Genomic DNA, 13,428 nt, shown 5'->3' on the forward strand with positions numbered 1-13,428 from the left:
TGACTCAATGCACATGAGTCTGATCAAACTCTGGGAGATAGTGAAGGACAGGGAAGCCTGGAGTGCCTCAGTCCATAGGCTTGCAAAGAGTTGGACTTGACTGAGTGGCTGAACAACAAAAACAATAGTTCTATGAGAGGTTCTAATACTATCCCACCATCTTAGGAAACTGAGAGTTACTGCCAAGGTTACAGCAGGGAAGGGTGGAGCTTGGGGTTTACATTCAGACAGACTGCCTCCAAAACTCCCTATGAACCACTGTTCTGGTGCTATTTGATGGGCGTGAGTGCTGTCACAGCAGGTATTCAAACAGGAGCCTGGGTGATGGAGAGGGAGGGGTATAAAAAAGTGTTCCAATAGGGAACAGCCAGTGCAAACAGAGTCAAGAGTGAGCAGTCAGAAGTGGCTGGGGCACCTCTGTCATGGGAAGTGTCTGGAGAATAAAGCAGGGAACACACAGTTTAGCTCTTGGAAGCCCTGCACAGTGTTAGTTGCTCAGTCATGTCTGACTTTTTGTGGTTCTGTGGTCTGAAGCCCTCCAGGTTCCTCTGTCCATGGAATTCTCCAGGCAAGAACACTAGAGTGGGTAGCCACCTATTCCCTTCTCCAGGGGTTCTTCCTGACCCAGGGATGGAACCCAGGTCTCCTGCATTGCAGGCAGAGTATTTCCCATCTGAGCCAAAGGACCTTGTATTCAACACTTAACAGACATCAACACTCTCCATGACCCACAGATGCCTTAAATTACAAGTTGTTATCTCTTTCAACCCCAAACCAAGTCTTGATCACTTCTTTCCTATCCTGCTTTATGGCACCATAATTAACCCAGGTAGTTAAATAAAAAATCTGGGCTCCTTCCTTTACCTCACCCAATATCCAAGATACCTTAAAGGAATTAAAAATTAGCATAAATACAAGGTTTTCATTTATACTAACAAAACTAAATCACAGTCAAAAATAAAAAGGCTGGGGTTTCCCCAGCAGTTCACTGGTGAAGACTCTACCTTCCAATGCTGGGAGCACAGGTTTGATCCCTGGTCAGGAAACTAAGATCCCACATGCCATGCAGTGCAGCCAAGAATTTGAAAAATAAAATAAAAAGTAAAAAGGCTTACGCCTGTGACAACATGGGTGGACCCTGAGTGTATCACGCTGAGTCGGACGGAGAAAGACAAACACCGTATAATTTCACTCATATTTGGTTATGGAAACAAAAGACAAAATAAATGTACAAACCAAATCAACCAAAAACACATAAAGAGAACAGAGCAGTAGTTACCAGAGGGGAAGGGGAGGAGGGGAGGACAAAGTGAGTAAAGGCAAATCAATTGTATGGTGAAGGATGAAACTAAATCTTAGTGGTGAGCACACAGTAATGTACACAGAACTAAAAATACAATGTTGTACACATGAAGCTTACATAATGTTATAAACCAAAGTTACCTCAATACAGAAAAAAAAAATATTTTTTTAAAGCTTAGGGACTTCCCTGGTGGTCCAGTGGATAAGATTCAGTGCTCCCAATAGGGGAGGCCTGGGTTCAGTTCCTGTTCAGGGAACTAGATCCCACATGCTACAAGCAACTAACCCCTGGTGCAGCCAAATAAATAAATAAATATGAAAAAGGAAAAGGCTTATACACTGAGTTAGACATTTCTTATTTCTTGCAAATTTACAAAAGATACTAACTAAAAATATTCTGCGTGCATATGCGCTAAGTTGTGTCTGACTCTTTGTGACCCCATGAACTTGGGCCTGCCAGGCTTGTCTGCCCATGGGATTTTCCAGGCAAGAATACTGGATTGGGTTGCCATTTCCTATTCCAGGCTCAACTGAAAATACAGATTGGAAAGTTTTATATTAATGTATGGAATCTCATCCTATAGAACGTAGCCTTTGACTTCAGTTCTCTAACAATAGGGTTACCAACAATTTCTAACTTACCCTGTTCTTCAGTTCCCACCTTGAACATTCATTCAGTTGGCAGATTTCTAGTTGGGATTGCTAATTCCATCTGCTGATGGAATTTGATCCATTTGATCAATTATCTAAAGTTTTTTTAAAAATCCCATTAAAAAACACTTTTATCCCCCAAATTCTTTAGACTTTTACCTAAATATTGGGATCATGGGCCTCAATCATTACCAAACTAATTATTTACATTAGCTCCACAAGGTAGATTCATATGCAATCTACTCCATGATTAAAAAAAAAAAAAAATCCAAGCACTGATATAACCCACAGGACAGCTTTTCAAAATCCTTTCAAAAGGACTCAAACTTTATGAATGTTTTCTTCCACAAGTTGCAGGCTGGGTCTCTCAACTTGATATCTTGCTGGCTTAGTTTGAATTCTCACAGAAGCTGATCCTGAGACAAGGATTCAAGTACAAGAAGTATGTTTGGGAGGTGCTCCTAGGGAGCTCTGTCAGGAAGTAAGACAGAGAAGACAAAGAAACTAATAATAGATCCATTTTCCAACATGTTGCCACTATGAGAAAACTGAAGCTTAATCTATTGGGGCATTCTGGGAGAAAGTTCAGTTCAGTCGCTTAGTCGTGTCCGATTCTTTGTGACCCCATGAACCGCAACATGCCAGGCCTCCCTGTCTATCACCAACTCCCAGAGTCCACCCAAACCCATGTCCATTGAGTCGGTGATGCCATCCAACCATCTCATCCTCTGTCATCACCTTCTCCTCCTGCCCTGTATCTTTCCCAGCATCAGGGTCTTTTCAAATAAGTCAGCTCTTCGCATCAGGTGGCCAAAGTACTGGAGTTTCAGCTTCAACATCAGTCCTTCCAATGAACACCCAGGAGTGATCTCCTTTAGGATGGACTGGTTGGATCTCCTTTCAGTCCAAGGGACTCTCAAGAGTCTTCTCCAACACCACAGTTCAAAAGCATCAATTCTTCGGCGCTCAGTTTTCTTCACAGTCCAACTCTCACATCCATACATGACCACTGGAAAAACCATAGCCTTGACTAGACAGATCTTTGTTGGCAAAGTAATGTCTCTGCTTTTTAATATGCTGTCTAGGTTGGTCATAACTTTCCTTCCAAGGAGTAAGCGTCTTTTTATTTCATGGCTGCAATTACTATCTAGGAGAAAAATGGAGAACAAAAACCTCAGAGTTATGTGGCCTGAAGTGCCTCAAGGAATAGGAGAGTAAGGATATTGAGAGTTAACTTAGGCAGGTTGATAAGGAGTCCAAGCCTAAGGGCCCCTTCAAGGAGGAGGTAAACATACTTTTCTACATTCTTTTGCCTTAGACAAGATATTGTTCATAGGCAGCAATATCTCTTGTTCAAGGACTTTTTTATTTTTTGAGTTTTGGATGTATGTTATGGGAGAAGGTCTGGGTAAAAACTTCCATAGCCTTGAGCTCTGGGTTAGCCTGTTCCTTCTGGCTAATCTCTTGCTGATGTCATTCCAGGATGTATGTTATGGCAAAGGGTCTGGGCAAAATTCTCACAGCCTTGAGGTATTTTTTTATCTATTCTCAGCAGCTACTTGAGAAGTATATAAGGCCCCACTTAAATTAGTGAGGCGGGTACTCTCCTACCCCTTTCTGATGTCTATCAGATGTCACAAGTTTTTTTTTTGTTTTTTTTTTGTCACTTTCACTTTAAATAAAATCTACACAAAGCTCTGAGTGACTGAGACTGTCTTTGGTCCTGAAGTTAAATCTCTTTCAGAGACCATGAATCTGGTGGCACCCTTAACTGTTCATCACTAAGATATCAGTGTTTATATATCAGCTGCCCTCAGTCAGTGGAGCGGGGATGCTCCCAGGCAGAACCCCACCAGGAGTGGAAGCCCTCCTCTTGCTGATACAGGCAGAACTGTCTCTGAGGACCAGAGAAAGAGGTCAAGTAGAGAGTCACGAGTGTTGGACAGTGGAAGCCAAGTGGCATGAGAGGATGTTGTGGGGTTCTGATAACTGCCACACTTGCAGAAGAAGCCAATGGATTACTGATATTCTTACCAAGATAAATTTAAGGAGTATCTAAGCTATTTGGTAACAATCATTCATCCCTAGCAGCCTTTGATTTCACAAGTGGAGGTACATGAGCAATCTTATCCTTGTCTTAAAAGCTTTTTCGAAGTTTGCATGGCATTCATGTTACAATTAGGGTTGAAATAAGGTTTTAAATGCCAATCATGTTTTTTTAAAAGACTTTTTATTATGGAAAATCTCAAATATCCACAAAATCAGAGAGAACAGTCACTCAAGTGACTCATGGCCAATCTTGCCTTTCCATAAACCTTAAATTCATTTTCAATTAGCCTAAAATGGGCTGCTTTCCAGTCTCTCTTTTTTTTAAATTTAAATATAATGAAGGCAAAAACTCAAAAAATATAATGAGACAAAAAATAAGTGATTGCCAGAGGTAGTTTGGGGGAGAAATGAATAGACAGAGCAGAGAGAATTTTTACAGCAGTGAAATACTCTGTATGGTATTACAAAGATGACCAAGATTGAACCCTAAGGTAAAGTAATGGGCTTCAGGTGACTATGATGTGTAAACGTACCATATATATATATATATGGCATATAGATATATGCCATATATACAACAGCATTCTGGGTGGAAGATTCAGTTGATAATGAAGGAAGCTATACATGTGTGGGGACAGGGATATATGGGAAACCTCTGTACCTCCCTCTCTGTTGTGTTCTAAACCTCAGTTAGTTCAATGCAGATCAGTCGCTCAGTCATGTCTGACTCTTTGCGACCCCATGAATCACAGCACACCAGGCCTCCCTGTCCATCACCAACTCCCGGAGTTCACTCAGACTCACGTCCATCGAGTCAGTGATGCCATCCAGCCATCTCATCCTCTGTTGTCCCCTTCTCCTCCTGCCCCCAATCCCTCCCAGCATCAGAGTCTTTTCCAATGAGTCAACTCTTCGCATGAGGTGGCCAAAGTACTGGAGTTTCAGCTTTAGCATCATTCCTTTCAAAGAAATCCCAGGGCTGATCTCCTTCAGAATGGACTGGTTGGATCTCCTTGCAGTCCAAGGGACTCTCAAGAGTCTTCTCCAACACCACAGTTCAAAAGCATCAATTCTTTGGCGCTCAGCCTTCTTCACAGTCCAACTCTCACATCCGTACATGACCACAGGAAAAACCATAGCCTTGACTAGATAGAGCTTTGTTGGCAAAGTAATGTCTCTGCTTTTGAATGTGCTATCTAGGTTGGTCATAACTTTCCCTCCAAGGAGTAAGCGTCTTTTAATTTCATGGCTGTAGTTACCATCTGTGGCCCAAAAAAATAAAGTCTGACACTGTTCCCACTGTTTCCCCATCTATTTCCCATGAAGTGATGGGACCAGATGCCATGATCTTCGTTTTCTGAATGTTAAGCTTTAAGCCAACTTTTTCACTCTCCACTTTCACTTTCATCAAGAGGCTTTTTAGTTCCTCTTCACTTTCTGCCATAAGGGTGGTGTCATCTGCATATCTGAGGTTACTGATTGTTGAAAATAAAGCTATGGGCCTTGCTTACTGAAGCTTGGTCTCCCCATGTCATTCTTTCTCTCAACCTCTGGCTGAGTTTCCATCTGGAGCACGGAGGTCCTCTGCGACCACTTATTTGCCTGGGCTTCTAAGACCCACTTGAGAAGGTGCCTAAGGTGGGGCACCTTCCGCTATTCGAGAGGGCGCCTGCGGCCTCCGTGGTCAGAGCTAACCTGATGTCACAGGTTATATTGACTTTCCGCGTAAACCAAGCTACTCAGCCTCTCTTCTCCACTGAATTTTCCTACTGAGCTACCCTCATTCTATTACTCTTTATATCTTTGATTAATATTTAGTTAAAGCCAGTGGAAGAAGGGGACGACAGAGGATGAGATGGCTGGATGGCATCACTGACTCGATGGACGTGAGTCTGGGTGAACTCCGGGAGTTGGTGATGGACAGGGAGGCCTGGCGTGCTGCAATTCATGGGGTCGCAAGGAGTCGGACACAACTGAGCAACTGAACTGAACTGAACTGAAAGCCAGTGTAATTGCCGACGCCGTCTCCCCTTCAAACTCCCTGGATCAGCCAGGGCTGGACCTCGGCAACTGATATTTCTCCCGGCAATCTTGATTCCAGCTTGTTTCTTCCAGCCCAGCGTTTCTCACGATGTACTCTGCATATAAGTTAAATAAGCAGGGTGACAATATACAGCCTTTACGGACTCCTTTTCCTATTTGGAACCAGTCTGTTGTAACCTCAATCTGCTCTAAAAAAGTAATTTTAAACAATAATTAAAAAATTTAACTGTAACTGACGTGTCATGGTAAAAGGGAAGAAGAACACCTTTGCTAACTATAGGCTTTTCTCAATAATAGGGAGTGGTCTTAAAACACAGTGAATTCCATTGGCTAATTATCATTGGAAAAAACAATTTAGTAGCAACTCTACACAAAATTGAAGGCAAAACGAGAAGAGGGAGGCAGAGAATGAGATTGTTAGATGGTTATCACCAACTCATTGGGTGTGAATTTGAGCAAACTCCAGGAGATAGTGAAGGACAGGGAAGCCTGGAGTGCTGCAGTCCACGGGGTCACAAAGAGTTAGATGTGACTTCAAGACTGGACGACAGCTATGTAAAATCTAATCATTTCACTTGGCAGACATTCCCTTTGGTTAAAGTAGAGTACAAAAGTGTCTCACGAGTGGGACACCATCTGTGCGGCCAGTCAGGGTTACACTCTGCAGTTGCCTCCTCCTGACCCAGGCAACTGTCTGTACACCTATCTCCATATAGTCTCCCCAACTTTCAACTCTTCTACAGGTGAGGCAGAGCCTCGCCATCAGAATAAGACATATGTTTTATCACCTTAGTCGTTCAGTCATGTCTAACTCATTGTGACCCCATGGATTATAGCCTGCCAGGCTCCTCAGTCCATGGAATTTTCCAGGCAAGATATTAGAGTGGGTTGCCATTCCCTTCTCCAGTGGATTTTCCCACCCCAGGTATCGAACCTGGATCTCCAGCAATTCAGGCAGATTCTTTATCATCTGAGCCACCAGGGAAGCCCTGAGGAAGAGCCCATCTAATGGTTAACATGCCCTTACTGTTCCTGAGGCCAAACAGGGCTCATGCCTTTGGCACAGAGCTCTGGAGTGTTAAGTGAAATACTTGGTCAGGCACTTGAGCAGATTAAAAAGTCCTTTATGAAAAGGTGTTTGACTCTGACTGCAGGCTTCTGTGTGGCCTAGCCTGGCAGGGGAATGAACGTCCATGTGTGGGCAGGGAGACATTCCTAGAGCAGAAGCCAAGCCCCTGGCTGTGTGTCTGCTGCAGAAATCATCTAGAATGGACCTCTTTCATTAACAACCTTTGGCATCTAGGAAGCTACTCCAGTTGGTAGCATGGCACAGTGGAAAGAACACAGATTTTAAGGCCGGATTCCTGATTCTGTCCCCTTCTGTGTGATTTCCAACAAGTTACAGAATCTTTTCAGGCTTCAGATTTTCTCATTTGCAAGACTGGGATGGTTTGCACAGGACTGTTATGGAAATGAAAGTAGGTTTCATATGCAAAGTGTTTGGCATACAGATTTTAAATAATTACTGATTCTCGCTCTTTGATTTTCCTTCTCTTCTTTCTGAGCCACAAATAACAGCTTACATTTATTGAGTGCTGTCTAGGAACCAAACACTGCCTTCAGTTCAGTTCAGTTCAGTCGCTCAGTCGTGTCCGACTCTTTGCGACCCCATGAATCGCAGCACGCCAGGCCTCCCTGTCCATCACCAACTCCCAGAGTTCACTCAGACTCACATCCATCGAGTCAGTGATGCCATCCAGCCATCTCATCCTCTGTCGTCCCCTTCTCCTCCTGCCCCCAATCCCTCCCAGCATCAGAGTCTTTTCCAATGAGTCAACTCTTCGCATGAGGTGGCCAAAGTACTGGAGTTTCAGCTTTAGCATCATTCCTTTCAAAGAAATCCCAGGGCTGATCTCCTTCAGAATGGACTGGTTGGATCTCCTTGCAGTCCAAGGGACTCTCAAGAGTCTTCTCCAACACCATAGTTCAAAAGCATCAATTCTTTGGCGCTCAGCCTTCTTCACAGTCCAACTCTCACATCCATACATGACCACTGAATCCTCACCTCACTCCCATGTGGTGCTATTATTCCAGCCATTATATCAGTCTGCTTGGGCTGCCATATAGAAGATCAGAGACTGAGTGGCTGAAATAATAGACATTAATTTTCTCACAGTTCTGGGGGCTAGAGGTCCTGGATCAAAGTGTTGGAAAGTTTGGTTTCTCCCAAGGCCTCCCTCTGGCTTGTAGATGACCTACTGTTTCCTCACATGGCCTCCTCTTTGTGTGTGTACCCCTGGTGTCTCCTCCTCTTCTTATGATGACACCAGCCACATTGGATTAGGCCCCCACTCTTATGATCCTTATGGCAGAAAGTGAAGAGGAACTAAAGAGCCTCTTGATGAAAGTGAAAGGAGAGTGGAAAAGCTGGCCTAAAACTCAACATTCAGAAAATGAAGATCATGGCATCCAGTCCCATCACTTCATGGTAAATAGAGGGGAAGAAAGTAGAAACAGTGGCAGATTTTATTTTCTTGGGCTCCAAAATCACTGTGGACAGTGACTGCAGTCATGAAATTAAAATATGCTTGCTCCTTGGAAGGAAAGCTATGACAGACCTAGACAGCATATTAAAAACCAGAGATATCACTTTTCAGACAAAGGTCCATATAGTCAAGGCTACGGTTTTTCAGTAGTCATGTATGGATGTGAGAGTTGGACCATGAAGAAGGCTGAGTGCCTGAATTGATGCTTTTGAGTTGTGGTGCTGGAGAAGACTCTTGAGAGTCCCTTGGACAGCAAGGAGATCAAACCCGTCAATCCTAAAGGAGATCAACTCTGAATATAAATTGGAAGGATCGATGTGGAAGCTGAAGCTCCAATCCTTTGGCCTGATAGGAAGAGCTGATTCATGGGAAAAGACCCTGATCCTGGGAAAGAATAAGGGTAGCAGGAGAAGATGGTTGGATAGTATCTCCGACTCAATGGATGTGAGTTTGAGCAAACTCCGGGAGATAGTGAAGGACAGGGAAGCCTGGGGTGTTGCAGTCCAGGGAATCAGAAACAGCTGAGCGACTGAATAGCTTATGATCTCTGCTGCTGCTGCTGCTAAGGCACTTCAGCCTGACTCTGTGTGACCCCATAGACGGCAGCCCATCAGGCTCCTCTGTCCCTGGGATTCTCCAGGCAAGAACACTAGAGTGGGTTGCCATTTCCTTCTCCAGGGGCTCTTCCAAATCTAGGGATCCAATCCTCATCTCCTGCATTGGCAGGTGGATTCTTTACTCCTGAGGTACTAGGGAAGCCCTATTGTCAATGACTAACTGTGTATATTCAGTCATGTGCTGTCCTAGAATTTGACAAAAACTGAAATGAAAATTCAAGGTGAAAGATAGGACAAGCCTAGACAAGGCAGAATCCTACCACCGATTTGTGACTTGTAGTTCCATTTTTCAAGATAAATTGTAATATGCCAATTTACTAAACATACATTTATTTTCCACAAAGCCCAGATTCCTTTGGTTCCCACGGCAGAGCCTTTTCAGAAATACTTACGAGAATTACCATAGAGAAAATGATCCAAGTTGTTTGCTGTCTTGGTCAGCTGGGCCCCCCATAATAAGTACTACAGGCTGAGTGGCTTAAACAACAGACATTTATCTCCTCACAGTTCTGGAACCTGGAGTTCTGAGATCAGGACGGCAGCATAGTTGACTTCTGGCTTGCAGACAGCTATCATCTCACTGTGCGCTCACAGACTACAAATCTTCTGGGCTCCCCTCTTAGAAGGGTGCTAAATATAGCATGAGGGCCCCACCCTCATGACTTCACCTAAATCTAATTATATCTCAAAGGTCCTATCCAAATAATACCACATTGGGCTTCAACATATGAATTTTAGGGACACAATTCCATGTGTGCATGTGTGCTAGGTCACTTCAGTTATGTCTGACTCTTTGCTACCCTATGGACTGTAGCCCACCATGCTCTGCTGTCCATGGGATTCTCCAGGCAAGAATACTGGAGTAGGTTACCATTTCCTGCTCCAGAGGATCTTCCTGACCCAGAGACTGAACCCCCATCTCCTGCATTACTGGCGAATTCTTTACTACTGAGCCACCTGAGAAGCCCAGAGAATGGTTCTCAAAAAGAATAGACAGGTTGAAAATTAACCTTGTGGGACTGCAAGGTTTAGAAGCAAAGAGTAAAATTCTAGGCCAGGGGGTAAGACCCAGTTTTACAGAAGTTAAATGGTTATACTGGGCACTAGCCATGCACCATGACAAAGAGATGACTGAAATATTAGTACTGAATAAGTACATGTGGAAAATCTGCTTTCCTCAGAAGGAGATATAAACTAATTTGGCAATCCTTAAAAGACTTAGAAACCTTGCTAGTGTTAGCCTCTACTCAAGTTATAACTTGCATCAAACATCAAAGAGATTTCAGCTGTGTTGAGGTGGTTGCACTGGCCGCCATGTTTTCTCTCATATGGACTGCTGTGTAGATTAGGTGATTCATTTATAACTGGATCTATTCAACATGGAATTGATTCACCAGAGCCATAATTATTGGATAAATAAATGCTTTTGACCTCAGTATTTCCCTTGACCATTCAGTTCAGTTCAGTCGCTCAGTCGTGTGACTCTTTGCGACCCCATGGACTGCAGCATGCCAGGCCTCCCTGTCCATCACCAACTCCTGGAGTTTACCCAAACTCATGTCCATTGAGTCAGTGATGCCATCCAACCATCTCATCCTCTGTCATCCCCTTCTCCCACCTTCAATCTTTTGCAGCATCAGGGTCTTTTCCAGTGAGTCAGCTCTTTGCATCAGGTGGCCAAAGTATTGGAGTTTCAGCGTCAACATCAGTCCTTCTAATGAACATTCAGGACTGATTTCCTTTAGGATGGACTTATTGGATCTCCTTGCAGTCCAAAGGACTCTTAAGAGTCTTCTCTAACACCACAGTTCAAAAGCATCAATTCTTCAGTGCTCAGCTTTCTTTAAAGTCCAACTCTCAGATCCATACATGACTACTCAGATCCATACATGACTACTGGAAAAACCATAGCCTACCTTGACCATACAACTTATTTTTTTATGTAGAAAATATTAGGACATTAATTTTACATCCATGCCTCAAATCACTTGATATTTCAAAAAGATGATACCTTTCTTTTTTGAGTTGGGTAAGTATTCATGTTCTTCTTTGACAGAGATTTTGCAGCTCTTGATTCGACAGAAAAAAGATCGTCTTGAGCCAGAATACACATGACTCTTACTTGTGTGGAAATTACTGTGAACTTGCAAAGCAGCTTTCATAGTGCAAGGAGGCAAGAGAATAGGAAGAAAATGTTTTCAAATAAATTTAAAATGTATTTCCTCATGTGTTCTGGTCATCTATGGTTATTGACACCATTGTACAGCAAACCCCAAAGTGAAACACACCAAAAAATATATTATAATCACTTGCAATTTATCTTTATATTTTTCCCCAGGGGGGCAGATAGTAAAAATAACTTAAATGAAATAAAAGTTACATTTAAAAACTTAACTAAAATAGTATCAGTGGCATAAAACATCATTATTTTATATGATAAACAATTATTAGGCAATAAGCAGTTTCAGAGAAAAGAAGTATTTCTGGAAAAGACAGAGAATATGTATACTTCCCAAGAACAATTATACAAGGTCTTTCACATTGAGAAGACCTAACATATTTGAGAAAGAGAATTGTTATCCCTTAGCAAACAACTAAATAATAAAAAAACTCCAGCAATTTTTTTATCCCAAGTAACACTTTCCAATAAAGATTTTATTAGCATATGAAAGCTAGAGAATATGAAGTAATCACATTTTCCCAAAAGCATCTTCATATATTTGCTTTGATACATGAATTTTCTATATAGCGATATTTTTAAAACTGAGGTTGATGATTATAAAGTTATTAAATAATTCTCCCCTTGATAAAACTATAATTAGCTAACTTTTCAAGAAACTATATTGCTGTACTTTTAAGTAAGAATTATATTTCCATAAAATGATAAGAAGGCTGAAATGAGTACTTACCTTTGGCATCTATTAGCTTCTCTCTGGGTGAAATATCAGAGGAAGAAAGTTGTTCCTTTACTTTGGAAACATCTTTTGGATGTAAGAAGTCAAATAAGCTTTGTCCAATCAAACTAGCCTATTTATAAGGTAGAAGTTCATTTAAAATCAGTATCATGTTATTTCTATGTTTCCTCAAACAAACAAATGATACTGTTTCTTTGGTTAAAGTGGCTTTTTCTTAAGCTTGGATACATCAACTACACTGAGTGAAGTTACCTTAGTGTTAAAAGCAGAGCAAAACTTGCAGACAAGAAAAAGTACATAGACACAGACCCATAATTGGATACACACAAATCACATACACATACCTAATAACTAACCTTTTATTTAAACTTAATCATTGGTAAAAGTGGTAAAGAAAAAAAGAGTGGGCTTCCTGGGTAGCTCAGTTGGTAAAGAATCCACCTGCAATGCAGGAGACCCCAGTTTGATTCCTGGGTCAGGAAGATCTGCTGGAGAAGGGATAGGCTACCCACTCCAGTATTCTTGTACTTCCCTTGTGGCTCAGCTGGTAAAGAATTCACCTGCAATGAGGGAGACCTGGATTTGATCCCTGGGTTGGGAAGATCCCCTGGAAAAGGGAAAGGCTACCCACTCCAGTATTCTGGCCTGGAGAATTCCATGGACTGTATAGGCCATGGGATCACAATGAGTCAGACACTTTTCACTTTCACTTTCATTGGTAAAAGTAAAAACATTATATTACAGAATAATATAAAAGACACAGAATACCTATGATGTCATGATGTGACTCAGAAATTTACCATACGGCCTTAAAAAATTACCATACTATTGATAAACCAAACCCAACTTGGTACACCTCCTTCCTACTTGGCATTTCACTTCTCCCCACATGCAGAGCATTCCTTGGCCCATGACTTTGTTTGCATGGTCTCATCACCTGGAAATCACTATCTCTTCTCTATAAATTCAGTTCCCTGGCCAAGCTAGCCAATTGCCTTTTACTCCCTAACTTCCAAGATTCCCTCTCCAAACCTGAAATGTCTTCCTCCTCCTCTCTGCTCTAAACTAGCAGACATTCTACTTCACATGTGAAGCCCACAGTGATCGCTCTCTTCTGAATTTATTACCCAAGTAGACATTCCAATGGGAGGTAGAACAAATGGACCAGCTGGTCCAAGTGGCCTGGAGTGCTTGGCAGTTAGATCAGTATAGTTCAGTCACTCAGTCATGTCCAACTCTTTGAGACCCCAGAGACTACAGCCCACCAGGCTTCCCTGTCCATCACCAACTCCTGGAGCATGCTCA

The 13,428-nt window shown here is 42.4% G+C and overlaps 1 protein-coding gene across 2 annotated transcripts in view; it reads right to left on the reverse strand.

Moving 5' to 3' along the window:
* Window positions 1-13,428, reverse strand: part of BMAL2 (basic helix-loop-helix ARNT like 2) — a 97,733-nt gene that overhangs the window by 23,308 nt on the left and 60,997 nt on the right. For both annotated transcript variants that reach the window (XM_086401632.1, XM_086401631.1), the window contains 2 exons: window positions 12,118-12,235; window positions 11,220-11,363 (listed from right to left, as the gene is read on the reverse strand). In XM_086401632.1, coding sequence (XP_086257758.1) covers window positions 11,220-11,363; window positions 12,118-12,235 — 262 coding nt within the window. The remainder of the gene's footprint in view (window positions 1-11,219; window positions 11,364-12,117; window positions 12,236-13,428) is intronic.

This window comes from Bos grunniens, chromosome 5 (assembly GCF_055505025.1).
Source record: "Bos grunniens cultivar Pamir isolate PY7600 chromosome 5, Bosgru_T2T1.0, whole genome shotgun sequence".
Classification (NCBI taxonomy): Eukaryota; Metazoa; Chordata; class Mammalia; order Artiodactyla; family Bovidae; genus Bos; species Bos grunniens.